At 49.9% G+C, this 27,364-nt stretch overlaps 3 protein-coding genes across 5 annotated transcripts in view; 2 read left to right on the forward strand and 1 right to left on the reverse strand.

Moving 5' to 3' along the window:
* Positions 1-5,813: 5,813 nt before the first annotated feature.
* Positions 5,814-6,960, forward strand: LOC310812869 (gap junction alpha-5 protein-like; the record flags this gene model as incomplete). The annotated part of the gene is made up of 1 exon (XM_083681605.1): positions 5,814-6,960. One exon carries the CDS (start codon positions 5,814-5,816, stop codon positions 6,948-6,950), a length of 1,137 nt encoding a protein of 378 aa, XP_083537731.1. The 3' UTR covers positions 6,951-6,960.
* Positions 6,961-12,860: 5,900 nt separating this feature from the next.
* Positions 12,861-18,713, forward strand: acp6 (acid phosphatase 6, lysophosphatidic). Of its 2 annotated transcripts, none has more exons than XM_083681602.1 (11): positions 12,861-12,935; positions 13,262-13,490; positions 13,651-13,779; positions 14,070-14,200; positions 14,350-14,429; positions 14,605-14,692; positions 15,224-15,356; positions 15,505-15,605; positions 15,867-15,959; positions 16,160-16,325; positions 17,555-18,713. In XM_083681602.1, exons 2-11 carry the CDS (start codon positions 13,269-13,271, stop codon positions 17,687-17,689), a joined length of 1,278 nt encoding a protein of 425 aa, XP_083537728.1. In that variant the 5' UTR covers positions 12,861-12,935; positions 13,262-13,268; the 3' UTR covers positions 17,690-18,713. The 2 variants fall into 2 exon arrangements, with proteins under 2 accessions (XP_083537728.1, XP_083537729.1); XM_083681603.1 differs by having other exon boundaries at positions 12,863-12,935; positions 13,267-13,490.
* An 818-nt stretch (positions 18,714-19,531) lies between these two features.
* Positions 19,532-27,364, reverse strand: part of bcl9 (BCL9 transcription coactivator) — a 22,470-nt gene continuing 14,637 nt past the window's right edge. For both annotated transcript variants that reach the window (XM_083682467.1, XM_083682468.1), the window contains 4 exons: positions 26,464-26,560; positions 24,088-26,290; positions 22,890-23,162; positions 19,532-22,192 (listed from right to left, as the gene is read on the reverse strand). In XM_083682467.1, the coding sequence (XP_083538593.1) occupies positions 21,129-22,192; positions 22,890-23,162; positions 24,088-26,290; positions 26,464-26,560 (3,637 nt within the window). In that variant the 3' untranslated portion in view covers positions 19,532-21,128. The remainder of the gene's footprint in view (positions 22,193-22,889; positions 23,163-24,087; positions 26,291-26,463; positions 26,561-27,364) is intronic.

A 27,364-nucleotide genomic window follows, 5' to 3' on the forward strand; every position in this document is an offset into this window, starting at 1 on the left:
TTTTGTCTTTTCGCCACGGCCATTTATTGCAGTCATGGTAACAGACTTGCCAATAAACCATAATCCTAAATCCTCCGTAAACATACACATAAAACCAACAGGACATCACACTTAGACCTGGCTTATACCACCTGACGAATCAACCCCTTTCAAACATAAATAACGATATTCATATGTACCGAATGCATTACAGCATATACAATACAGTACCTTATTTATGGGCTCAGTGTAAATATGTACCATAGCTTGGTAAACTGCATTGTAAACCTATAGGCCTAGGGTAAGTGTCTGCTGGTCTAAAACATGCTGTGAGCTCTCACTGGTGAGAGGTCACAGTCTAGGGGGAGGGAGGAAGGGAGGCAGGGAGGGATGGATGGAGGGAGGGAGTAAATATAAATCAACCCTGCCCCCTGTTGTCCCTGTCTGGTGGATACTCAGAGAGGAGACGGGTGAAAGAGGGTGAGAGAGACGGGTCAGAGAGGGGAGACAGGTAAGAGATGGGTGAGACAGGAGAAGGGTGAGAGAGGAGAAGGGTGAGAGAGGAGAAGGGTGAGAGGGGTGAGAGAGGAGAAGGGTGAGAGGAGAAGGGTGAGAGGGGTGAGAGAGGAGAGGGGTGAGAGAGGAGAGGGGTGAGAGAGGAGAAGGGTGAGACAGGAGAAGAGTGAGAGAGGAGAAGGGTGAGAGAGGAGAGGGGTGAGAGAGGAGAAGGGTGAGAGAGGAGAAGGGTGAGAGAGGAGAAGGGTGAGAGAGGAGAGGGGTGAGAGAGGAGAAGGGTGAGAGAGGAGAAGGGTGAGAGGGTGAGAGAGGAGAAGAGTGAGAGAGGAGAAGGGTGAGAGAGGAGAAGGGTGAGAGAGGAGAAGGGTGAGAGGGGTGAAAGAGGAGAAGGGTGAGAGAGGAGAAGGGTGAGAGAGGAGAAGGGTGAGAGAGGTGAGAGAGGAGAGGGGTGAGAGAGGAGAAGGGTGAGAGAGGAGAAGGGTGAGAGAGGAGAGGGGTGAGAGAGGTCTGTGATCTTAGAAGAGGATTGGACGAGAGGGTGGCGACAAGACCTCTGTAGGAAAACGTTCTTCTTCCGCCAATTTTGCATTTGTACTTTATGAGTCAATAACCTTGTGAAGCATCGTAGCACAGTAATTACTGAGGATGTATACAGTTCATGTACATAGTCTTATATTACATGGGGAAGGGGTCCATTTCTATTTATGTTACAACGGCATACCATGGTGAGCTTGGCTAAGGTAACCACAGGTAGCAACAGGTCAAAGGTCACGCCATAAGATGTCTGTCGCTCCCCGCCGACAGACTCCGCCAGCTTCGCCATGGTGGCACAGAGTCAGGGAACGCAGAGAGAGAGCGAGGCTGGCATTACCATCCTAAATGCCACCTTACGTAAGTCCAAGGCACTGAAACACTTGTCACAAGTCAGAGAACAGTCAAGTCAGAGAACAGTCAAACAATCCATAAACCCGTTGAGCAGTCCCATGAATGGGCCGATGTCTAACCCTAACCCACCCCCCCCACACGGGCCGTGGAACTGCCCTCTAAGGCAATGCTCTGGGAGGCCGGGGCTGCAGCACACAGAGGTGTCGGAGGGGGATTTATTGTTGTTGTGTTGCTGTGTCGAGAGGGAGCACACAGCATTCATTCCAGTGGCTTTGTTAGGGTGCCGAGGCCTGTGGAGAGCGCTAGGAGGCTAGTCACCACACAGTCATGCTGCTCGCTAGCCCCCGACGGCCCTCTGGGGCCTGGCTGCTCTCCAGGCAGGGCCAGCTCAGAGTCCGTCTTTGTTTATTGGGAATGCAATATCTCTAGTGTATATCTCTAAAACTTTACTCTACTGTACAGACCCCCACACACACTGAGTGACAGACCCCCACACACACTGAGTGACAGACCCCCACACACACTGAGTTACAGACCCCCTCACACACAGCCAGCCTCACTTAATGCAAAGAGTACTGACAACCTCCCCCCTGTCTAAACACATATACTGTAGGATATGTTAACAACATTAGCTCTCTCTCTCTCTCTCTCTCTCTCTCTCTCTCTCTCTCTCTCTCTCTCTCTCTCTCTCTCTCTCTCTCTCTCTCTCTCTCTCTCTCTCTCTCTCTCTCTCTCTCTCTCTCTCTCTCTCTCTCTCTCTCTCTCTCTAACACACACACACACACACAGGCCATCCCCTGGACTCTGATCAACGTCAAAGAGACATATCTAAGGGGTGTGCAATGCCCAGTTGTGCGCAGTGTGAAATGCCGCCTAGCCAACGTGTCCATTACTCTGGGACAGATATTATAAACAAATATGACAAATATGACAGTTATGACGTTGTACAGGCGATCCATAGTGCTTACCAGAGGGTACAGGGTACTGTCTATTACAGTAAATCCATAGTTATTGTCGGGGCATCCAGGAATTGCACTAAAAGAGCTTAGATGTGACGGACAACGAGCTTAGATGTGACAGGCAGTCTGGGCATTTCACTGGAGTATTTTAAGGAATACACAGACAGACACAGACACACACACACACACACACACACACACACGGAGACACACACACACACACACACACACACACACACACAGAGACACACACACACACACGGAGACACACACACACGGAGACACACACACACACACACACACGCACCAACTATAATTCCTGTTATTTGAAATGAATAGAGAATTGTTGCTCTGAGCTAACCTCTCCTCCTCCTTCATCCGCACTTCCTCCTTCGTCTCTATGTTTCATTGCTAATGACTTAGGCCGCTTCCCAACCTGGAACTCTTAAGAAAGAGATTTCCTTTTAAGTGCTTTGTCCCTCGGAAATCATATTGTTTAAGATAACTTCCTGTGAGAAAGCGGCAGGAAGGAGAGGAAGGCAGACAGAGACAGAGGCTCTCAGCCTCTCCAAGCGATGGAGATTTCCTCTCCGCTGCAATTTCTCAGCATAGCAAAGATTCCGTTCCCACCATGGACCCTGTGTGTGTGTGTGTGTGTGTGTGTGTGTGTGTGTGTGTGTGTGTGTGTGTGTGTGTGTGTGTGTGTGTGTGTGTGTGTGTGTCTGTACAGACTGACAGAGTAATTACTGCAGGTCTATGACCCTCTGCCCCTACCCCTTATCCCCTGTACCCTCTGACCCAGTCAACAGAGAACCGTCCAATAAGATGAAGTCTGAGACGTCACATCAACAAAGTCAACCAATGACATCGAGAGCTGAGACTCTGAGATAATACCTCATGTTGTACCCTATTAGCATCATTAGGTGGTATCAGTTTACTCTTTTACATTTAATTGCCAAATAAAACACAGAGTTAGTGGGAGGTTCAAAGCACATACGGCTCCCATCTCCAAACCCCAGAAATGGATCTATCGATTTAAGTGGAGAGTCTGACTTAGTGAGACTCATTTATTTAACCTTTTTATCCAGGTTAGTCTCACCGAGATAAAATCTATTTTTCAAGAGAGACCTGGTCAGACACACACTCTCATAACTGACTGTTATCAGATAGGCTGACATCACCTCTTTGTCTGAACAGGACAGATTTATTAAACATGACAGTTCTCTATGTAAACCCAAAAATGTTTGCTCCTCCGGGGCGAGACAGACAGTCTGAGGGGTCTCCTATAAACAGGTGAGGAGGGTCTTTTGTCTGCCCCGCCTGGTAGGAACACAGCTGTTTTAGCGTGAACCTCCTGTCATTGTGGCTGGCCTCCTACTCCCTTCCTCTGACCTGGTCCTCAGCCCTTTGTGCTTGGCTGTGTACACACATTAACCGATGCCAGTCCAACATCATACACATGTAAGGGAAGCTGGGTGTTGCTTTGATGATGTTCTGTTCTGGCTGTGATTTTTTAACAAGGAGACCCTCTGGCTCTATAAAAACCCAACTAATAAGGTCAAATCTCAGAGTTCTTGCAATGACTTCACAGGTGGGCATTCAAGGGCATGTCCTTTTGAGAGAGTTAGAGCTTGGATAACTTTCCGATGTATCAGTGGCCTGGATGATCTCAAGGCCTGGATGAAGAGTGCAATAGTTTCCCCTTCTCTGTTTTCATTGTGGTGGTTTTTCCACTGCCCCAGTCTCTCTGACCCCCCCCTCTCCCCACCACCCTTGCCTCTGCCCCCCCTCCCTTCCCTAAATCACCCTTCGCCTGTGAGGATAAGAGCACTGTGCCTCCAGACCCACTGAGTTTCCATCCTACAAACACAGAGAGAAAGAGAGAGACAGAGACACAGAGAGAGAGAGGGGGGGGGGGTTGATGTACAGTCAACCCTCTCGTGGTCATGGTCATTTCACAGCGAGGGTGAGAGAGAGATTAGATAGAGCTGAGTGTCATCGTCAGCCAGACGTTGTCACCTCTCCACTCCTGTACAAGTCTTTACTGGCTCCACTTCACGGATATTAAACACACTCACACAACAGCAAACCTCCATGGATTACATTGAAAAGGAAATGAAAGAAGGTAAGATTAGTGTGAGTGTGTGTGTATGTGTATGTGTGTGTGCGTGTTTGGATGTGTGTTTATGGGTATAAATATGTGTGCTAAGTTTGAGTATCTGCTGCCATATCTTACTTTCCACCTGTCAAGCATCAGTAGTCCATTGATGTCAATGCTGTTGACGAACTCTTCAGGCTTCATCACTTCTTATAGAAATGTGATCTTTTCTCTGAGCTTTACAAAGAACCACAGCAGCGAATCGAAAAGTGTAACATAAGGTGGAAAAACCTGATAAGCTGTTTATTTGCTCCTTCATTCATTCTACAACACATTTGTCACTCATTGCCATAGTAAATCCTACTCTGGGTATATATTTAGATGGCTGAGTGTCTAATGTCTCTCATTGTGGACTGATGGATTTGTTTAACCCTTCGAGGATGGGGGCATTTATGACACCATGTACTGTCGAGCTGTCTGGTGAGATGCCTTGTAAGGGCATTCATTGCTGACACAGGCCAGCCTGTCACTGCCAACTGGTCTCACCCTAACTCTTACTGAGAAAGGGGTCACACACACACATGCACTCACACACACACACACACACACACACACACTCGCACTCGCACTCACACTCACACACTTAAATATAGTCAGATACAAGGGTGTAGGAGAGATGGTTCAGGGAGATGGAATGTGTGGAGAGAGAGAGGACATCAAAGGCATTCACTTCAATTAAGCAACGCAATCATGGTGACTGAGGACAGTTGCTTGGTGCTCTGGGAAAGATGAGAGAGATTGTCCAGTCCAGGGCATTGTCCTTATCCTGGCCCCATGGCCCTTCACCCTCTACGTCACACAGTATCTGGGTTGAGATATATCAGGAATAGCAACAACAACATTCAACTATATCATTTTTTTTAAACAATCCCACTATTTACTTTCTTCAGCTTTAAAACATTCCGTGTGTGTGTGTGTGTGTGTGTGTGTGTGTGTGTGTGTGTGTGTGTGTGTGTGTGTGTGTGTGTGTCGTGGGAAAAGCTTAGTTCTCAGGCCATGTGTGCTGTCCCCAGGCATATCATAGGCAGGCAGCGAAAGCTATTTATACATGCATGCCACACACACTGGTCATCCTACCGTCAAGGTCATGGACAATCTGGTCTGTCACGGTTAATCTTGATTAAAAAATCAAAATGTCCCTCTCTTTTCTCTCCATTCTTTTATTCTGCCCCCCCCCCCCTCTTTTCTGTTTCTCCTCTCACCTACCTTATGTTGTCCTTACCTCTTTGCCCCCCCCCCCCCCGCCCCCTCTCTCTCTCTCTCTCTACCTCCTCCCCTCCTCTCTCAGGTGTGTGTGTGTGCAGCAGTGAGTCGTGATGGGGGACTGGAGCTTGCTGGGGAACTTCCTGGAGGAGGTTCAGGAACATTCCACGTCGGTGGGGAAGGTGTGGCTGACCGTCCTATTCATCTTCCGCATCCTGGTGCTGGGCACCGCCGCCGAGTCGTCCTGGGGCGACGAGCAGAGCGACTTCCTCTGCGACACGCAGCAGCCCGGTTGCACCAACGTGTGTTACGACAGCGCCTTCCCCATCGCGCACATCCGCTACTGGGTCCTGCAGATCGTCTTTGTGTCCACGCCGTCTCTCATCTACATGGGCCACGCCATGCACACGGTCCGGCGGGAGGAGAAACGCAAGAGGAAGGAGCAGGAGGCCAGGGATGGGACGAGGGAGGAAGGGGAGGACTCGGACGGGGAGAAGGAGTACCTCCAACAGAAGGACGTCGGGGCGTCCGAGGTGCCGGGGCGGGTTCGCCTGAAGGGGGCGCTGTTGCAGACGTACATCCTCAGCATCCTGATCCGCACGGTGATGGAGGTGACCTTCATCGTGGTGCAGTACATGATCTACGGAGTCTTCCTCCGGGCGCTGTACCACTGCAAGGCCTGGCCCTGCCCCAACCCGGTCAACTGCTACATGTCCCGGCCCACTGAGAAGAACGTGTTCATCGTCTTCATGCTGGTGGTGGCCGGCGTCTCCCTGCTGCTCTCTATGGTCGAGCTCTACCACCTGGGCTACCGGCGTGTTAGGAAGAGCCTTCGCAGACGGACCCTGAAGAAGAACGCCCAGAGGACGGTGGCCATCGCTGTCCCCAGGGACCCGGACAGCCCTCCCCGCCCCGCCGCCTCCTGTACCCCTCCTCCCGATTTCAACCAGTGCCTGGCCTCGCCGGGGACCATGACCCCGTTGTCCTCCATGCCCTCTCACCCCTTCAACAACCGGATGGCCCACCAGCAGAACTCGGCCAACATGGCCACCGAGCGCCACCACAGCCACGGCGACCTGGAGGGCGAGGGCGGGTTCCTGAGGATGAGCTACAGCCACCCGACCGTGGAGGTGCCCAACGAGTGCTCGCTGCCGTCTCTGCTGCACGCCGGCTACACCAAGGACAAACGACGCCTCAGCAAGACCAGCGGGACCAGCAGCCGGGTCCGGGCGGACGACCTGGCTGTGTAGAACCACGACCAACAACCAGAGAGAGGAGCTGAGAAGGGGAGAGGACAGCTGGCATGACCCTGAGAGAGAGAGACCCCAGTTAGAGAGGGGAGAGGCCCCAGTTAGAGATGGGAAAGACCCCAGTTTGAGAGGGGGGGAGGCCCCAGTTAGAGATGGGAAAGACCCCAGTTTGAGAGGCGGGGAGGCCCCAGTTAGAGATGGGAAAGACCCCAGTTTGAGAGGGGGGGAGACCCCAGTTAGAGATGGGAAAGACCCCAGTTAGAGAGGGGAGAGCAGGCTGGACCTTGAGAAAGCTAGAGGGGAGTAGGCTGGACAAAGACACAGGTAGAGAGGAACAGGCTGACCATGTAGACACAGGGCTACAAGTCTGTTTACCCCTAGAGAAGGGCTCCTGTCAGGGGAGAACAGGTTGACCATGGAAACCCAAGAGAAGCAGCCCAAACAGGGGACACTGTCTGTGGGGGGATTGCCTGGGGCTCCTAATGCACAAAAGAGAGAAAGAGACTGAGCTCTGTGCCTATGTGAATGAAGTAAAATCAAAACAATAAGTGGGCTGTCTAGTCTTGAAAAAAATTTACATTCTGACTGTGATTTTAAAAAACAAAAGAAAATGACCTTCACTACATGGAAAAGCCTTGAAATACCTGACAATTGCACAATGTAAGTTTTTGATGTTTTGTAGATTAAATAATTAAAGTAGTATAATAAACATCCACATTCAGTAGCCTAAGCCATAACTGTCCCACTGTCTATCCAGCTGTCCTTATCCAAACACACCCACAGGGGTGTGACTAAACACTGTTGCCCCCTGATCCATTGCATGCAATGGACGGAGGCTAACTGCAGCTGTCATGTGGTCTGGAAATTGAAATTGAAATTGTAACACATGACACCCTAATGCAATCCATCATGGACGATATCAGCTTCTAATAGCAGGAGCAACTGTTATCGCTATGTTTAAATCCTGATGCAAGAACTAAACACATTTCCCGCAACAGGGAACAGGTTCAGTGTTACATTTTCGTAGGCTGTGTTACGTATGTACTCGGGGTACAGATTGGTGGAACTATGACGCTTATAAAGTGCCTTTGATAATGATAAATAAACAACACTAGGGTCAAACTCAACAACGTCTTTCAGTCTCAGCTGATATTTTTGAATCTCTAACCAATTTCTTTTGAAAGCAATTATGTCGAAATAAAAAATACTTTACCTTGAATCAAGGCCAGGCACAAGCTTGAAAATGTTGATTGTTCGTAAATCTGTGATTGTCATTTCAACCACTAGGTGGCGCCATTTTCCTTTGGACTTTTAAAACAGCCTAGCTCCTCTTCAACATCTCCTACATTGATTGTCATATCTTAGCAATAAACCGTTTTTTGTTTTAATATTTGATATATGAAGTTGATATACTATTGCTGTTTTACATGTTTATCTTTGTTTAATATAATATTGTTGTAAACATAATTTGTTTTACTGTACAATCAAATAACTCATAACTCATAAGATTTTGCACTATCTGTGTCATGCAGAGGAGGCTGGTTGAGGTAGAAAGCTCATTGTAATGTGTGTTTGATACCATTCCTCATTCTGTTCCATGCATTACCATGAGCCCGTCCTCCCGATTTCCGCCTCCACCAGCCTCCCCTGGTGTCATGGCCCTCATCATATCACATTTCACTTGAGAAACCACCTTACAGCAATAGTCTCTTGGAATGCCTTCAGACAACACTACAATGTAAAATATACAATACATATATATCACTGGTTGATGTTGCTCATTCTGTTTCTGTAAAGACTGAAATAAAACTCCTGTTTAATGAATCTCTCCTTGATTTTGAGCCCGCAAAAGATTAGATTAGATTAGATTCAACTTTATTGTCATTGTGCAGAGTACAAGTACAGAGACAACGAAATGCAGTTAGCGTCTAACCAGAAGTGCAAAATAGCAGAAAGTGCAATGAACAGTGTTTGCAGGTAGTGCAATATATGATCAGTAGTAGTGCAGTATAATATAGCAGTGCAGTATAGCAGTATATGAGTACAGTAGCATTATAGCAGAATAAATAGTTACAGTATGAACAGTGTAGCAGCATATGAGCTGTATGGGTAATGCAGTCTAGCAGTATATATGTATTAACAGTAGCATGAGGTAGATAGCAGAATAAATATAAATATGAATATGGAATGCCGTATAAACAGTATAAACAGGTATGTACAGTATGTGCAGTAGTATTAAAGAAAATATAAGGATATGTGCATTATGTGCAGTATGAACAGTATGGACAGGTATGTACAGAAGAGCAGTGGTATGAGTAAGAGCAGGGGAGGGGAGGGGAGTAATAGTGCAATAGTGCAATTGTCCGGGGGGGGGGGGGGGGGGGGGGGTTGCAGGGGTAGTAGGTTGTCAGGTCGGTGCAGTGTTCGAGTTCAGTAGGGTGACAGCCGCAGGGAAGAAGCTGCCTCTGAACCTACTGGTTCGGGTGCGGAGAGACCTGTAGCGCCTCCCGGAGGGGAGTGGGGTGAAAAGTCTATGGTTGGGGTGAGAGATGTCCTTGACGATGCTGCGTGCCTTACGCAAGCATCGTTTGCCCTGGACAGCCTCGATGGAGGGGAGTGAGGAACCGGTGATGCGTTGGGCAGTTTTCACCACCCTCTGCAGTGCTTTCCGGTCCGATGCCGAGCAGTTGCCATACCATACTGTGACACAGTAGGTAAGGATACTCTCGATGGTGCAGTGGTAGAAATTCACCAGGATCTGAGGAGACAGATGGACCTTCTTTAGTCTCCTCAGGAAGAAGAGACGCTGGTGAGCCTTCTTTATCAGGGTGGAGGTGTTGAGGGTCCAGGAGAGGTCCTCAGAGATGTGGACACCCAGAAACTTGAAGCTGGTGACTCGCTCCACCTCAGTCTCGTTGATGAGGATGGGGGTGTGTGCGCCAGCTTTAGACTTCCTGAAGTCCACAATGAGTTCTTTGGTCTTCTTGGTGTTGAGAGCCAGGTTATTGTCGTTGCACCACACTGTTAGGTGCTGTACCTCCTCCCTGTAGGCCGACTCATCGTTGTTGCTGATGAGACCGATCACCGTTGTGTCGTCTGCAAACTTAACAATGGTGTTTGAGCCATGTACAGGTGTGCAGTCGTAGGTGAAGAGGGAGTAAAGGAGGGGGCTCAGCACACAGCCTTGTGGAACGCCGGTGTTCAGGATGAGGGTTGAGGAGGTGTGGTTGTGAAGCCTAACAGACTGCGGCCTGTTGGTCAGGAAGTCTAGAATCCAGTTGCAGAGGGAGGGGTTGATGCCCAGTTGCCTGAGTTTGGAGATCAGTTTGGAGGGGATGATGGTGTTGAATGCTGAGCTGAAGTCAATAAACAGCATTCTCACATAAGAGTTAGTCTTGTCGAGGTGGGACAGGGCGGAGTGAAGTGCCGTCGAAATGGCATCCTCTGTACTCCTGTTCTGCCGGTAGGCGAATTGAAAGGGGTCCAGTGTGGGTGGTAGGCAGGTCTTGAGTTGGGCTAAGACCAGCCTCTCGAAGCACTTCATGATGATGGGCGTGAGTGCCACTGGTCGGAAGTCATTTAAGCTCGTTGCAGTGGAGTGTTTTGGCACCGGCACGATGGAGGTGGTTTTGAAGCACGCGGGGACAGCTGCTTGGGCTAGGGACAGGTTGAATATGTCAGTCCAAACCTTAGTCAGCTGCACAGCGCAGGCCCTGAGGACGCGTCCGGGAATCCCATCAGGACCAGCAGCCTTGCGTGCGTTAGTCCTGCTCAGTGCCGCACACACGTCGGTGGGAGATAGAGTGAGGGGCTGGTGATCCGCAGGGAGCACAGCCTTGATGGCCACCTCCTTGTTGTCCCTGTCAAAGCGGCCGTAGAAGTGGTTCAGCTCATCAGGGAGGGAGGCGTCAACGGAGAGGGGTGAGGTGTTAGTTGTTTTGTAGTCTGTGATGGCCTGGATGCCCTGCCACATGCGTCGGGGGTCAGAGTTGTTTCTGAAGTGATCCTCTATCCTCAGCTTGTGGTTGTGCTTGGCCTTTTTGATGCCCCTCTGCAGATTAGCCCTGGATGAGCTATAGGCCCGAGCATCCCCTGATCTGAAGGCAATGTCGCGTGCCTTCAGCAGGAGTCGGACCTCACTGTTCATCCATGGCTTCTGATTAGGGAAAGTGGTGATCCGCTTGAGTGTGGTGACACTGCTGATGTTGGAATTGATGTAGTCCAAAACAGATGAGGCATATGAATCAATGTCCGTGTGGGAGTCGTGGGTGGCCTGAGTGGCAAACACACCCCAGTCAGTGTTTCCAAAACGCTGCTGGAGCGCTGAGTCAGCTCCCTCTGGCCAGACCTTGACTGTCCTCACTGTAGGTTTCACTCGTTTGATGAGTGCTGAGTACTTGGGCAGTAGGAACAATGAGAGGTGGTCTGATTGACCTAGGTGGGGGAGGGGAACGGCTTTGTACGCCTCAGCCATGCTGGTGTATACTTGGTCCAATGTCCTGTCTCCTCTGGTGGGGCATGAGACATTTCGGTGGAATTTGGGCAGTACAGTCTTTAGGTTGGAGTGATTGAAGTCACCCGCGACAATGAAGGCTGCCTCGGGATGCAGAGTCTGTTGTTTGCTAATGGCAGCATGCAGTTCTTTCATAGCAATCTTAGCATTAGCATCCGGGGGGATATAGGCTGCCGCGATAACAGTAGACGTGAACTCTCTGGGCAGATAGAAAGGTCTACACTTAACCATGAGAAACTCCAGGTTAGCTGAGCAGTGACTCTCGGTGATGGTAGTGTCCGTGCACCACGTCTTGTTAACATAAATGCACAAACCTCCACCTCTGGTCTTACCGGAGTCGCCTGCTGTTCTGTCTGCTCGGAGAACGCAGCGCCCTGCTAGCTCGATAGCGTTGTCGGGAACCTCGCTGTTGAGCCAGGTTTCAGTGAAAACCATGATGTTACAGTCCATAATCCATTTGTGGGTGGTGATCCGCAGCCGCAGTTCATCCATCTTGTTTGCCAGGGAACGAACATTAGCAAGGAAAAGGCTAGGTAGTGAGAGTCGGTGTGGGGTTAGCTTTAGCCTAGCTCTCAGCCCACCTCGGCTCCCTCGCCTGTGTTTTCTTTTCCGAGCCGGTCTGGGGCCTCTTCCGGTCGGTGTAGCGGAGTTAGCTGGACCCGCTGTTTTGCTAATCTCGGGTATATCGGGTATATCGTCGATAAAGATGACTGGAGTGCCGGAACCGATGTCCAGAAGTTCTTGTCGGCTGTACGATATGTACGCTAAACTGTTTTTAGCGAGAATACTTAAGATAAACAAGCAAATAACTACTAGTTCGCAAACTCTGGAGAGACACTGAGCGTCGCGATGCATGCGCGCCGCCATCTTGGTCTAGTCAAAAGACACCGCCAATTAAATAATTAACCCAGACTCATCATCATCATCATTGGTTGCATGTCCATACATTGCGTGTGATAGTTATTATGTACAATATATATACATTTACATCATTTACACAGATATATAGAGATATTATCATGATGATGATGATGATGATGATGATGATGATGATGATGATGATGCCAAGATAAGAGTTCGGGTTGCATGGGTCTGGGCGGTAAAACCATATACTTTTATTGGGTCAAACCTTTAACTGGAGTCCACTGGCGAGTGAATTTATGGAAACTAATTCGTTTTCAATTCACCTTTGGCAGGCGTCTCGTAGATCCAGGATTCATACAGAATTGTAACGGTATGATAATTTTAGGTGCGCTTCACATCGGAGACTTACGGTAAAGAGTAGACCAGAGAGAGGCAGCATTTTCGGGAAAAGTAGTTTCCCATAGCCAGTTATTAGACGGATCACACCAGAAAAGACTACATGTTCCAAAAGCCTTTTGTCTTCAGCCGGTGTCGTGTTTTTAAAATAGCAGCCTTTTGCCGATCGGGAATGATTTTAATCTAAAAAGTTGCTCCACTGCCTTATAAAAGTAAGTACATTGAGTTCATCATTATGTATCAGAGTCATAGACAATGCACGCTGAAATCAATTTATCAATGATAAATTAATATTTTGACATTTGACACTAAATATTGGATCTCATCTTCATGGATCAGATATGTACGTTAGCTTGCCAAGCTAGCTAGTCTAGCCTAGGCTAGTAGGGCGAATGCACGTGAATAGTGATAGTTTGACAGCTAGCTAGAGCAATAGAGAGGTGGCTAACTAGATATCTTAGTTGACCGTTTTGTTCCGCTACTTCGCCAGCCAGTTAAAGCCAGAAATGTAGCTAGTTTAACGGATCTTTCTTGGCAGCGAAGACATGAGGAATTTATGGACCAAAGCTGGTGTTCTGGGCTCGGTGTCAGTGTCCATGGCATTCGGCTCGATGTTGTGGTCGCAGAAGAAGGTGGAACCGGTTCGGACGGATTCTAGTCCAGGCCCTGGACACACGAATCTATCTCCATACGATCTCAAACTCGTCCAAGTCCTGTTCCGACACGGAGCTCGCACGCCGCTAAAATCCATACCGGACGTTATGGAGGTGAGTTAACAACACTTCTGTTTCATCAGTAGGAGGATACCTGGACAGATCACCCTGTTTCCCACCTCAGTGACCTCCGCAATGGAGATGAGTGGCTGCTAAAAAACCATGCAGTGTCTATTGTAAAATGTAATGTTATTCCGTCTCTGTTGCTCTACAGGCACAATGGCTGCCAAACCTCCTGGATCCTCCAGCACACACACAGATCAACTATGTGGTGACGGACCTGGAGGGGGGTCCACGGCCACCAGCACCTGTGGAAGACAGCTACAGGACCAACATACTGAATGTAAGTGTGTGTGTGTGTGTGTGTGTGTGTGTGTGTGTGTGTGTGTGTGTGTGTGTGTGTGTGTGTGTGTGTGTGTGTGTGTGGATGGATGGAGAGGACGCGCGTCAATAGGATAGGGAGATAACATCCGACTAAGACGGTAGTAGGAGTAGGCACTTTGATATACTGCTGTAATGGGTTTAAGCTGTCAGGCAGGAAAGCTAAAGCTCACAACATGGACCCCATCCACAAATGTGCCACTTTCACTTCCACTGTGTTCACTGAGAGCCAATCCTGTGGCACCCCTGCAGGGTGGCACATATCCTGGTCAGTTGACTACCGTAGGCATGCAGCAGCTGTACGAGCTGGGGGAGAGGCTCAGGAGGAGGTACATCCAGGACACAGCCTTCCTCGCCCCCACCTTCAACCCAGATGAAGTCTAGTAAGTATCTATAACACATCACTACAATAACATGACATCCAATGAGCGTACACGGGTGGAGGATAGAAATCGGAGGACAGGCTCATTGTAATGCATGAAACGGAATGAGGAATGGCATCAAACGTGTGTATTTTATCTATCCCTTCCAGTGTGCGTTCCACTAACATTGTGAGGACCATAGAGTCTGCCAAGTGCTTGGTAGCAGGGCTGTTCCAGCAAAAGCAGAGAGGTATGTACTGTGTACTGTGGGTGTGCATGCGTGCGTGCGTGAGTACGATCTGCCTGAAGGCTGGATTTGTCTCAGGATGGTGAGAGGGTGACAACAGCCATCCTTTGTGTGTGTGTGTTTGTCATCCACCAGTTGCCCCTTCCTCTGACGTTGTCCTTTCTCTCCTCTCCCGAAGAGATTGTTCCCATTCTGACCACGCAGGCAGAAGCTGAGATCCTGTACCCTAACTACCACGGGTGCAGGCTACTCAAACTCCTCAGCGGGTGAGTGATTTTCCAGGTGGACTTTTCCCTTGAGCCACAGGTCTTAGGTCAGCGCATAACCCTAATTCACACTACAGACTAACCGAGCTGAGCTGAGCTTAGGTTAAACTGAGCTGTACTGGGCTGGCCTGTTTACACTTCCACCACAGTTACTGAAACAGAAAAGGAAGATGGAAATGGAAAATGTCAGAGCCAGCACAATGTGGTTCAGGTCAGCCCCGTATTGTGTAAAGGCCCCTACAGTAGTTCAGTAGTTCAGACATGTGATGGTGAGGGGAAAATAAATTAGACAAGTCAAGTCATTGATTAGTATCTGGACAAAGCATAGGAATTTTCTCTGCACATAAAACCCAAATGATTGTGCCCTTAAAGAACTCGAGAGGCTCGGGGCCTGAACAATTCTGAATGGCTGTGTCTGTGTCTCTGCCGATGTTTATGATTGGCTGACGTCATCTCTCGCTGATTTTTGGGATTGGCCCGGGCTCCTATCTGGCCGATTTTTCTGATTGGCTGTCTCCGTCTCTCCTGTAGCCATCGCTGGGCAGAGTCGTCCACTCTGCCAGACATCGCGGCGGACCTGAGGAGCATCCAGAGTGCTCTGGGCATCGCTGCTCACCAGCGCATCGACTTCATCCTCATCAGGGACGACATGGTGGCCAGAGAGGTGAACACAACGCCACACAGAGAGATACAGTAACACGCATCGAATAACTAACACTCGTTTCATACACACATTTCACTTCACCATTTGCTACCGAGCATAAAATATGATGTCATGCATTGTAATTTCATTTGTGTGTGTGTTATAACAGACCCATGGCCTGCCCTGCCCGCCGGTCCTGGACACCTGGAGGTCGACAGTGGAACAGAGGGCTGTAGACATGATCTGTCACATCTACGAACCCAGCAAGAGGTCAGGCTTTCTGACGGGCAGCAGGTGGAAGGGTGGGGGGGGGGGTCCAGTGGAAGGGTGAGGCAGTCCAGTGGAAGGGTGGGGGGGTCCAGTGGAAGGGTGAGGCAGTCCAGTGGAAGGGTGGAAGCTATGAGCATTTTCAGAAACGTTTCTATTTTTAGATGCTGCAGTCTCACACACACATGGCTTCCTGCTCATTCTCTTGCACCTCTCTGTTGTTGTTGTTTAATCCTGTTGTTGTGTGTGTGTGTTTGGGCTCAGGGAGAACCTGCAGTTGTGTGTGGGACCCCTCCTCCACACCATGATGAACAACATTGAGGACAAACTACAGGGCACACCCTCGGAGCAAAACAGGTGACACACACACACACACACGAAAAAGAGGATCTAGAGCTTTAAGAAGAAGAAGTTTACATAAGTGGCATAGCGCTGTGGTTCTCTCAGTGCCTACCACTGGATGGCAACAACTCTCCTTTTCTAAATGAAAAATGTCCCTCCCTTCACTCCCTCTCTGGTGTTTTTCTCAATGTGTTTGTGTGTTTTCTCTCCTGTAGGAAGATGTTCTTGTACTCTGCACACGACACCACTCTGATGCCCTGTCTCATGGCCCTGGGGATTTTTGACATGCGGTGGCCACCGTACGCCGCCGACATCACCCTGGAGCTGCACGAGCACAGGCAGACCAAAGAGGCCTTCGTCAAAGTGTCCTACATCGGCCAGGTAGGACCTTAGGGGACAGGCCACATGTGCTAGGGAAGATGCTGGGCTCATTAACACTTCTCTGAAACTGGGGAGACTCTCTGCAGAGATTGGATATACTATGAGATAGGCCACTCCCTTGATTTACTATTGGTTTTTCGAGAGACGGGGAAGATGGCGCCAGTCCCACGTGGGGAAACATTTCTGACCAATTACCACGCAGTTATGGATTAGCGGTACTGACAGCTGTCGTTGCTAGGTTCATGTTGCTAGGATCGAGTCTTTCTTGCACGGTTTCCCCTAGCAACGTGTGTGAGAGACTAGAGCGGGAGGCTGGGAAGGCTGGGACAGAGCCAAATACAGTGTCTTTTTTTAGTTAATTTATTTACTAAATTTATTTACTATTTATTACTTTTTTTTAAGCCATTACAAAAACTTTTAATGTTCCAATGACCACACGAAATGTTTTGAGGAAGGAAAGGAAAAGTTGCTCATCCGTGTCATTTTGGTGTGAGCGGACTTTTTGGTCCTGCCCTACCACAGACGACCTGTCTAAAAAATAAAAAATAAACAGTGTTATTTAAAATAAGCACCCAAAGAGGCGTCGCCAAGATGGCGTCGGTGTGAAGCAGCATCCTTGAGAGGCTCTCTCTCTCTCTCTCTCTCTCTCTCTCTCTCTCTCTCTTTCTCTCTCTCAGACAGTGTAGTCTTAAGCTGAAAATGCTATGCTAGTTGTCATAGTAACGATGGGACCCTGTGCAGTGTAGGTGGTGGTGGTGCTTCCTCTAACTCCGAAGTTGTTGTGACAACAATGGCTACCATGGACGTTCCCCCAGTTGCTTGCTCTGTTTGTCTTTATGAGAATCATAGCGAGTCACAGAGAGTAACACACCACTTCAGTACTCCACAAACTCCGTGCTTGTTTGTGTTGCGAAGTGATGATGTCAGACAACACTGTGTTGCATAGGGAGTGACGGAAAAATAAATCGTATTTCACCGTTCAGACACAAGTCGTGTGGCCGGGAATCAGATTTGTATCTGATTTCAAACCACCTTTGAATGTGGTTTGAAATATCCGATTCCATGTGGTTTTCGCCTGTTCACACTGCAGGAAAAAAAAATAGGATTTGATTCACTTCAAAACTGCCGTTGTGAACAACGGGTGTGTATCTGTCTGTGTGTCTGTCTGTCTCTCTCACTCACATTTTGTTGTACTTGTGTGTAAGTTACCTCTCCCTCTCTCGCTGCAGGACCAACTCATTCCAGGCTGCAGTGGAGTCTACTGCCCCCTGCAGGAGTTCAAACAAGCCCTCTCCGCCTACTCGCTGACCTCTGAACTCTACGAGTCACTTTGCAACCGCACCGAGGGCCTGACTGAACCCTGAGTCCTCCGTGACCCCTGACCTCTCACCCCCTGCTCTACCCATCATGCACCTCTCACTGTTACCAGCTGCCATGTTTACACCTTCTAGTCTCTCGTCTGTACATCCACACTCCAGAACTCTTGCGGGAGGCCGGTGGAGGTAGAAATCGAAGGACAGGCTCATTGTCATGCATGGAACACAGGTGTTTGATACCATTCCTTATTCTTTTCCATGCATTACAATGAGCCTGTCCTCCAATTGCTGCCTCCCCTGACTAACCTCACTGACTAAAATGCACAGTTTGAAGGTTGGGATGAAACCAACTCCCAAGATTACAGCTTTATGGGGCCAACAGGCGTCCTGTGTGTCCTAGGAACTGGAGAAGATTTAGACTTTTTAGCATCTGTCTTTATTACTATCATGAGATAATCTAGTGATCATGTAATGGCTCAAAAATAGTTTTTTGGAATCAACAGAACAATGTACCATTCACTTCCGAGGTTTTGGAGCATGGATGTCTGCAGATACACTGAATTTATCCTAGTCGTTACTGAACGCGCCACGCTAGAGATGGCTCGGCAGCGGGTTTTTTAATATTTCCTTTCCGACTTCTTCGTTGTTTTTACAGTGTGAACCACCAATGCTTCATATCAATCGTTTCCTCAGGGGAAAGCCAAGCACTTCATGTACATAGTGTTCGTAAACCGAGGGTACCAAATGTATGACGTACGTACGTGTGTGTGAGTGAGTGAGTGAGTGTTTAGCCACTCCAAATCATTCATTTTAGAACCTGCTAAAAGGGAATTATTATGCTAAGAATATGTTATGTTAGGTGCCTTCTTTTAGCAATGTGTTGATATCGAGTGTGTATGATGAATATATGCATGGACATATGAACCAATTATACATACATACACACACACACACACACTAGAGTGATTTGATTTAGTTTCTTTGTTGTTTACCTCATCATGGGGAATCACCCTTAAATTATTTGTGACTTTGCTTTGGAGTGGTGACATGCAATAAAGAGGGAGCTGGTCAATGATGTGTGTGTGTGTCCCTTCTAGCAGAGGAGAGCTGGTCCATGATGTGTGTGTGTGTGTGTGTGTGTGTGTGTGTGTGTGTGTGTGTGTGTGTGTCCCTTCTAGCAGAGGAGAGCTGGTCCATGATGTGTGTGTGTGTGTGTGTGTGTGTCCCTTCTAGCAGAGGAGAGCTGGTCCATGATGTGTGTGTGTGTGTGTGTGTGTCCCTTCTAGCAGAGGAGAGCTGGTCCATGATGTGTGTGTGTGTCCCTTCTAGCAGAGGAGAGCTGGTCCATGATGTGTGTGTGTGTGTCCCTTCTAGCAGAGGAGAGCTGGTCAATGATGTGTGTGTGTGTGTGTGTCCCTTCTAGCAGAGGAGAGCTGGTCCAACCTCAAAACCAGTGTACATCTGTGGTCATGACTCGTGTATGATCAAGTGGTTCTCACAATGGGTCTAATTATAGAGTAATTAGCTAGCCAGATCAGCCCTGGAAATGAGACTTGGTCCCACTGACCAACCAGGGCCCAGTATTTCAAAACTTTTAATCTCGATCAGAATGATCCAGGTTCTTTGTGCGATCCAGGATCAGATCTGTCTGGCAGATTTTGAGGAGTATATGGGGGAAGTCAGCCAGATCCATCTGATCCTGGATAGCATTCTGATCCAGATTAAACATTTTGAAATACTGGGCCCTGGTGACAAAGGTTGATAGTACAAAATGGTGACCTGACATGCACACACACACCACCCAAACCACACACACACCCCCCATCTCGTCACACATTGATGTGTTAGATAGCCATAGGCCGCACATACACATCATAAACAACACATATATACCAAAACAATATCTTTTATTTGTCTTCCATCACCACAGCCATGGGAGGCTGCTCTGCACCAAGCCAATGGAAAAACACATGACAAGCATATACAGTAGGGGAGGGGGAGGAGGAAGTCAACTGGATGGTATTGGTTAGTGTTCACATTTCTGTCTCATCTTTCTAAAGACGGACACCCTCGGTCATGTTCGGTAGGCAACACGTTTTGAAACCGAGTGCAATGGAGGGGGGGGTGGGGGGTGGAGTTACTAGCTGGATTTAGCCTAGAAGAAAACGGATTTTTTTTTTCTTTCTTTTTCTTTTTTTTCTTTTTTCCTTCATTGCAAAGCGTTTTGCTACGTTGTGCCTACTGAACATGACTGTTTGGCCACACTAACATCCTAAACCGTACAACTAGATCATCTAGAATAACCTGGCACACACCTGGAGCTAGGGCCAGTCCAGTCCCATTCTGTTCTCAACCTTGGGGAGGGTGGAGGGGGGAGGGTGGAGGGGGGGGTTATTGCTGTGGGAATGATCATTATTACCCAGAGTCAATAGGGGGGAGAAAAAACAAAAACAGTAACACAACAAGAAGCAGAGCACACACAGCACATATCCGAGTAGAACAGTATTATCTCCCACTGTCCAAAGTGTTTTTTCCTCTAAATGTTAAAATGGAGAAAGAAGACACTTTCTGCAGTTGATCCATGTTTGTGCTTTTTTTAATAATACTATTATCTTAATGAGGTCATAGTTTGGTTCGTTATACACTGGAGTTACAAAGAAAAAGTAAAAGAGACTAAAATTCGAATAGCCCACCAATGGTAAACAGTACAGTATTTTGAGGGGGCATCCCTCCCCCTAAATGAAAAGGTGGGTAAAAGGAGCTTAGAGGTCACTGATAAAATCCCTATACATACATACACACCCACACACACACACACATACACATACCACACACAAACTCTCTCTCTCACCTCTCTCACCTCTCTCTCTCACACACACGCACGCACAGGTATATACTGGACAGAAAAACAGTCAAAAACGATGGAGCCAGAGACAAGATGAAGTTCCACTGAAATCTTCACAAAGTACAATTTTTTTGTCTTTTTATTCCATTCTCATGTTCCTTACCCTTTTCGTGACAAATCTGTAGATTTTTTTTTTTTTTACGATTTCAAAAAAGAAGACATATTAGCTCTTCCTCCAAGTTGACTTTTTGTTAAATTGATTCCTCTTTGATGCTTAAGTCATCCTTAGAGTCAGATATAAAAAAGAAAAACAAAAAACAAAAACAAAAAAACTTTGAGGAACAGTTCTGCAAACATTGATGCACAACAATCCCATACATTCTGAAGTTTCCGAGTCAAAATGAAATGTTCTTGTGGCAAAAGTACTCGGCCCCCGGGCAAGTCCTTGTTTCCACTGGAGAAGTTCCTACGTACACCTCTCGAACCCAGGTCCTCCGAGACAACCTCTCTCTATTATTGTTCACATCCCGTGTATGAGTCAGTCTCTCGTCCTCGTCAACTTATACTCCACGCAACCTATACTCCGTCCACACTTGTATTGTATCGGCTCAGAACATTCTAGGTCCAAGGTTTTGAGTTCTATTAGAACATTCCGGGCCCCGGGCTGAAGCCCATGTCCATATCCATGCCACGCGGCCTCATCTGCCCCCCCATCATCATTGTCTGCTGTGGGGGGCCGCCCATGCCTTGCAGTGACATCATCATGTTGGGCGACCCCCCAGGGCCAGGGTGGTTGTAGAGGACCCCCCTCTCCTTCCCCTGCATCATCCCCCCCGGGCCGGGCCCGCCTGGTGACATCATCCGATGCTGGGGTCCCATCATGCCCTGTCCCATGAACCCTGGGGGCCGCATGGGGTTGTGGGAGGGGTTCCCCATAGGCATATCCTGGGGCCCCATGCCCCCACCTGGCCCCCCCGGCATCCCCCCCATCCCCTGCATGGGCATACCCATCCTGGGGTGGCCCTCGCCCATCATCCCTTGCATGGGGAAGCCGGAGGGGTGCGGGGGCTTGCCCCCTGGGTTGTCTCCCCCGCCGCGGGGGAAATAGGACAAGGTCTGGCTGGGCTTCTCAGACGGGATGATCCTGGAGAGGTCAAACTCTGGGATACCAGACGCTCCGGGACGCATGACGTCGTGCAGGTCCGCTTCACTGAACCCTGCATGCATGTTAAACTCTGGCCCTCCAGGGTTGTTGGGCTTACACATGCCCCCGTCACCCCCGCCTCCATGGGGCATGTTCCCCATCCGTCCCCCCATGGGACCCCCCTCCCCCTGAAAACCCATGGGGTGGCCTGGGAAGCCCTGTGGCCCGGGGCCATTGTGGGGGGAGAAGGGGCCTTGCTGGGAGGGGGACTGCGTCAGGGGATACCCCTGGCCTCGGTGGGGGTAACCCATACGCCCCTGCTGCATCATCTGGGGGTTGTTCATGCCAGGGTCCTGGGGGTTGGGGGGCATCATCATGCCGTGGGGCATCATACCTGGGCCCATGTTTGAGGGGTTGGGGGAGGGCATCTGAGGGGGCATGCCGTGGGAGAGAGGCTGGGAGCCCATGGGGGTCATTCCCAGGGGACTGAGGGCAGGCATGGGGCCGGAGCCGCTGGGGCCCATCATACGAGGAGGACCTTGGTGGTGGTTCATCACCATACCTACAGAGAACACACACACACACACACAGTTAGGGACACATCACAGACTCATTCACATGAGAAACAGAATGTTATAGAAAAGGAAGGTTTCTTCTCGGCTAAATCCAAAACACATTGTTGTGAACCTCTACTTTACCAAACACTCTTTTTATACTTTAAATAAATTATTCATTAAAGTGAAGTCCTACTCTAATTACATCATATAGGTCTAGCACTAGTAGTCGGTACCCCAGACAGATTTTACCTGCATTGATCATATATTTAGATTACCTACATTTCTGTCGAGAATCTGCATATTTTTAAAAAGTCTCATAAACACTCAAACTCAGCTCTGAAATACTTTAATGCCAACGTTAACATAAAATGTGTCTGTTTTAGTTTCTAAATAAAATGTCCTGTTCTGTTTAAAACACATCAAACTTATTTCCGGACGACATCTTTACAGAACGAACGGGCTTCAACGGGGAACACGAGCTGACCAAAAACTGCTGAACCAAACATTGAAAGAAACAAGAGACGCACATAAAAGCAACTTGGAGGTCGCTGACTGTGTCAAACCCAAGAGTAAAACAACTATACCATGTGACTGGAGTAGAACATCCCTTTAACTCAGTAAACAGACCAGAAATAAACAAGACAATAGTCTCTGAGAGCTTCGGTGACCAAAACGCCACCAAAGACTTGAACGTTCTCTCACCGTTGTTGTTCATCGGGGGCAGGTTGGGGGAGCGCGCCGGGGGCGAGTCGTCGTCGGAGCTGGCCACCGTCTTTATGGCGTCGTGGTAGAGGGGGGTGGAGCTTGGCATGGCGAACTTGGACATGCGTGACATCATGATGGAGAGGGGATTCTGGGATAGCGTGGGCTCTGGAGGGATGGCGTAGGGGCTTCCGGACGGAACGTTGCCTGGGTGGGACATGGGGCCGGAGGGGGCCCCTGACGAAGGAGGGGCCGGCGGGGGGCCGTTTCCACCTGGGGACACAAACAAGTGGAAGGGAGGTTGGATGTGAGAGGAGCAAATCCTTAGCTTTACCTTTACATGCACTCAAAATCAATTAAAACGTCAGTTTACTCCGAAATAGAGACATTTTACATTCTCTTAGCAATTAATTAGGTAAAACAGGATAATCATGACAAAAACATTCCATAGCCTCCCCTTATATACACTCATAATAAATGAGTTTACATCAATTTACTCCGAAAAAGACATTAGAGACAATTTACATTCTCTTAGCAATGAATTAGGTGGACAGGATAATCAGATTAATAAGAAAGCATTTTTGTCGGAAATACAATGCAGTTCACTAGGATGACCACCAGAGGGTACCACAGACCCTGAGAGGGAGAATCTATTATCAGAAAATGTGTTTACATGGATGAAAATTATACTTTCAATTGACTTTTTGACTTGCAAATAATGTGATATGAAATTGATTGATTGAGACCGACGCTGGCCTATGCTCCTGGACAATAACAGACCGCTGTAAGGATAATACAAAACTGACCATTTATGAAAGCAATGATGTCATTTCCACCCAATCATAATATATCTACCCTTCAGGTGGAGACAAGTAGTATAAAAATAACTTCTGTTAAGTAAACATGATCTCGGCCTCGGTCTGACGATAATGACATGGAGGTGTACTGAGAAAGATAGGCAAGGAGTGGACAGCAGAGAGAGAGGGGGGGGCAGGTTAGGAGAGCACACTGGGGCCATAGAAAAACATGAGGGAGGGAAAGACAGAAAGAGAGAGAGAGAGAGAGAAAGAAAGAGAGAGAGAGAGAGAGAAAGAAAGAAAGAAAGAAAGAAAGGAAGAAAGAGAGAGGGAGAGAGAGAGGGAGAGAGAGATGGAGAGACATAAGAAATAAAAAAAATCCTGAGAGTTCGCTGACGTACCTTGTTCCATGTTGCCCATCATGTTAGGTGAGGTGATGCCCAGGGGCGGCTTGCCGCCTTGTTGGGGCACACCAGGGCTCTGCATGGGGGGTTTGGGGGAGGAGGCCCACCCTGGAGAGGGGTTGGGGAGGGAGGGGGACCTCATGTGTACCGGGGAGGCGCCTGCGGACCCCATCATAGAGTGGGGGGACTTCATGGGGCCTGAGTTGGCAGGAGCAGGGGGGACGTTGGGACCCGGGGGGCCGGAGAGCATGCCAGCCAGCTGGGAGGGCGTCTGGGGGGACTTGAGGTTCCCGGAGGGGGAGCCCATCATCGGGGACTGCACCTGCCTCAGTGGAGGAGACTTGAGTGGGTTGAGACTGGGCGAGCTGCCGCCTCCGGCCTGGACGTTCAGGTCTGCAGGCTTCCGGCCCCTCTGACCCTGTTGAGGGCCACCTCCGGGGGGGAGGTGGTTGAGGCGACCGTTGCCCCCTGCTGGGTTGCCCCTGTGGCCCTCAGGGCCGAAGGGCTGCTCCCCATGAGGACCCCTCATCCCCCCGGGACCTCCAGGCCCAGGGAAGGGCCGTCCAGGCCCCATGGGGAAGTCTCCCGGCTGGGGCTGGTCAGGGAAGTGTGGTCCCTGTGGCCCCTGCATCTGCCTGCCCTGAGGCCCCATGTTATCCATAGGCGGCCCTCCTCCTCCCCTCATCCTCATCATCTCGTCTGGGCTCATGTTCATGGGGCCCTCTCGGAGCTTGGAGGGGTGCATGTGGGGGCCGGGACCCATGCCAAACTCTGGGCCCATGTCTCTACCCCCCATCTGGAGTCTGGAGGAGGGGCTCATGGGGCCGTCTCCGGGCATCCTGGGGAACATGCCCATCCCATTCCCGGGCTCCATGCCGCCTCTTTGGTGTCCCATCATCCTCTGCATCTCCATCATCATCCCTGGGGGGAGGCCTGGCCCCTTCTCCCCCCCCATGCCCTGGTGGAACATGGCCTCCTGCACCGCCTGGGGGTTGGGGAACCTCTCCCCTCGCCCTCCCGGACCTCCAAACATGGCCCCCGGCCCCCCCGGGAAGCCCCGGCCGTCTCCCATCCTGGGGGGCATGTCGTCGGGCCAGCCCATGCCCGGCCTGGGGGGTCCCTCCATCTCTGGGTTCATCATGCCGGAGGGGAAGCCCCCGGGCATCCTCTGCATGTGGGGGGGCATCCCTCTGGGACCCATGGCCATCCGCTCCTGGTAGTGGTCCGGCCCTGGCCCTCCCCCCGGACCCCCCCACACCTCCCCGGGACCCATCTGGTAGGGCGGTGGGGGTCCCCGCATCATGCCACGCGGCCCGTGGGGGTGCATCATCATGTCCGGAGGAAGTGGCCGGTGCTGCATTTCCTGTTTCCTCTTCTTCTCTTCGTAGAACTCCTGCTGCAGCTTCAGCCAGGCCACCTGCTCTGGGGTCATGTGATCTCCATCCACACACCCCCCAGGACCGCCCATGTGGGGGCCCATCTCGTCCTGTGGGAAGGGGGGCATTTCTCTGGGACCGTGAGGGGGGCCGAACGGCGGCCCCTGGGGTCGAGGACCTCCAGGTCCCCCCCCTGGCGGCCCGAGGCTCTGCGACTGGGCCATCATGGCCTGGAGAGGCCCTTGCTCTGGCCTTCTGGGCCCACCCTCGGGCATGCCCTCGTGGGGTCCTCCGTGGGGCTGTGGGGGGCCCGGCGGTGGGGCCTCGCGGTCGTCAGGGAACAGCATGCGCTGGATGTCTCGCAGGGTCTGGAGGGAGCGCTGGCGGTGTTCCAGCTGTTCCTGGGACAGACCCTCGGTATTGGCTTCCATGTTCAACAGCTCCTGGGCCAGCTGCTGCTGCTGCTGCTGGGGGGTCAGACCAGGCTGGCCAGGCCCTCCGCCCTGCCCTCCCTCCCCAGCCTGAGGAGGGTTGAGAGGGGGCAGGCCCGGCTCTCCCTGGGACATGGGGTTCTGGTCACCAGGGCCTGTGGTGTTGTTGGGGCTGCTGCCAGGGAGGCTTTTGGGGTCCATGCCCACCGAGGAGGCCCCGTCCTGGGAGAGAGAACCAGGCTTAGCTCCCTGGGGTGGAGCCTGCGGTGGAGCTGGCTCATTCAGGCCAGATAATGGAGGTTTCGATCCAGACTGGTGGTTCTGCTCTGGGGGGTGAGATGAGGGCTGCTGGGGGGGCTTAGAGTCATTACGGAGGGAAGCTGTCTGGTTGTTCTAAAAACAGAAAGAGGAGGAGAGGCGGAAGAGAATGAGCATTTAGCCTTTCCATAAACAAAAATATTAAATATATATATTGTGTGTGCGCGCATATTAATATAATATACAAAATACAAATATACAACAGTGTGTGTTCATGCATGTATAGTGTACACGGGTGTGTGTGTTACCAGAGGAAGGTGGGTCTTGTCCTTGCTGTTAGAGATGTTTTTCATGTGGAAGGTGATGATGTTTTCTGAGTGGCCCATTAGAACTGCATCAGCTGCCCTTTGGACGAGAGAACAGACAGACAGTCAGACATCAGTCATCAGTGTGAGACAGTGTGAGACTGTGTGAGTGTGTGTGTGTGTGTGTGTGTGTGTGTGTGTGTGTGTGTGTGTGTGTGTGTGTGTGTGTGTGTGTGTGTGTCACTGAGCCAACTAAATGCGTGAGAGACGAGGGCATGAAGGAAATGCCAAGGTCGACAGACTAAACAAACCATCTCACACACACACGCATGCGCGCGCGCGCTCACACACACACACACACACACACACACACAACTTCTACTGAACATCCACAGCTTTGATCTCTTATTCCCAACAGAGAAGAGTGTTAATCTAGGCCAACTGCAAGCACACACACACACACAGAAACGCACACACACACACACACGCCCCCCAAACGCACTGGATACATAGTGGGGCAAAGCGGGGGGAGGAGAAAACAGCAGGGATATACAGACATATAAACATCAACATCAACAAATCAACAAACATCAACATCAACGACAAAACAGCAAACTATGAGAGGGACATGGACAGAGATACTGGAGGCCATTGACGTCAGAGTCAGGAATTCCATTCAATTTGAAACCACGAGCCCGCAGATTAAGAGTGTGTGTGTGTGTGTGTGTGTGTGTGTGTGTGTGTGTGTGTGTGTCTTTTAGAGTGACAGGGTGGGCCATGTCTGTTGTGAAATAATGCTTTATTCAGTCCAGCCAAATAAGAGTTCAGAACTTTGTAATAGAGATGTTTTGAGAATTCCCTCTGCTCTCATTCACCACGGCCCAGTCAGAATCGGACCTCGACA

Source organism: Argentina silus (genome assembly GCF_951799395.1).
Source record: "Argentina silus genome assembly, chromosome: 12".
NCBI classification, from domain to species: Eukaryota; Metazoa; Chordata; class Actinopteri; order Argentiniformes; family Argentinidae; genus Argentina; species Argentina silus.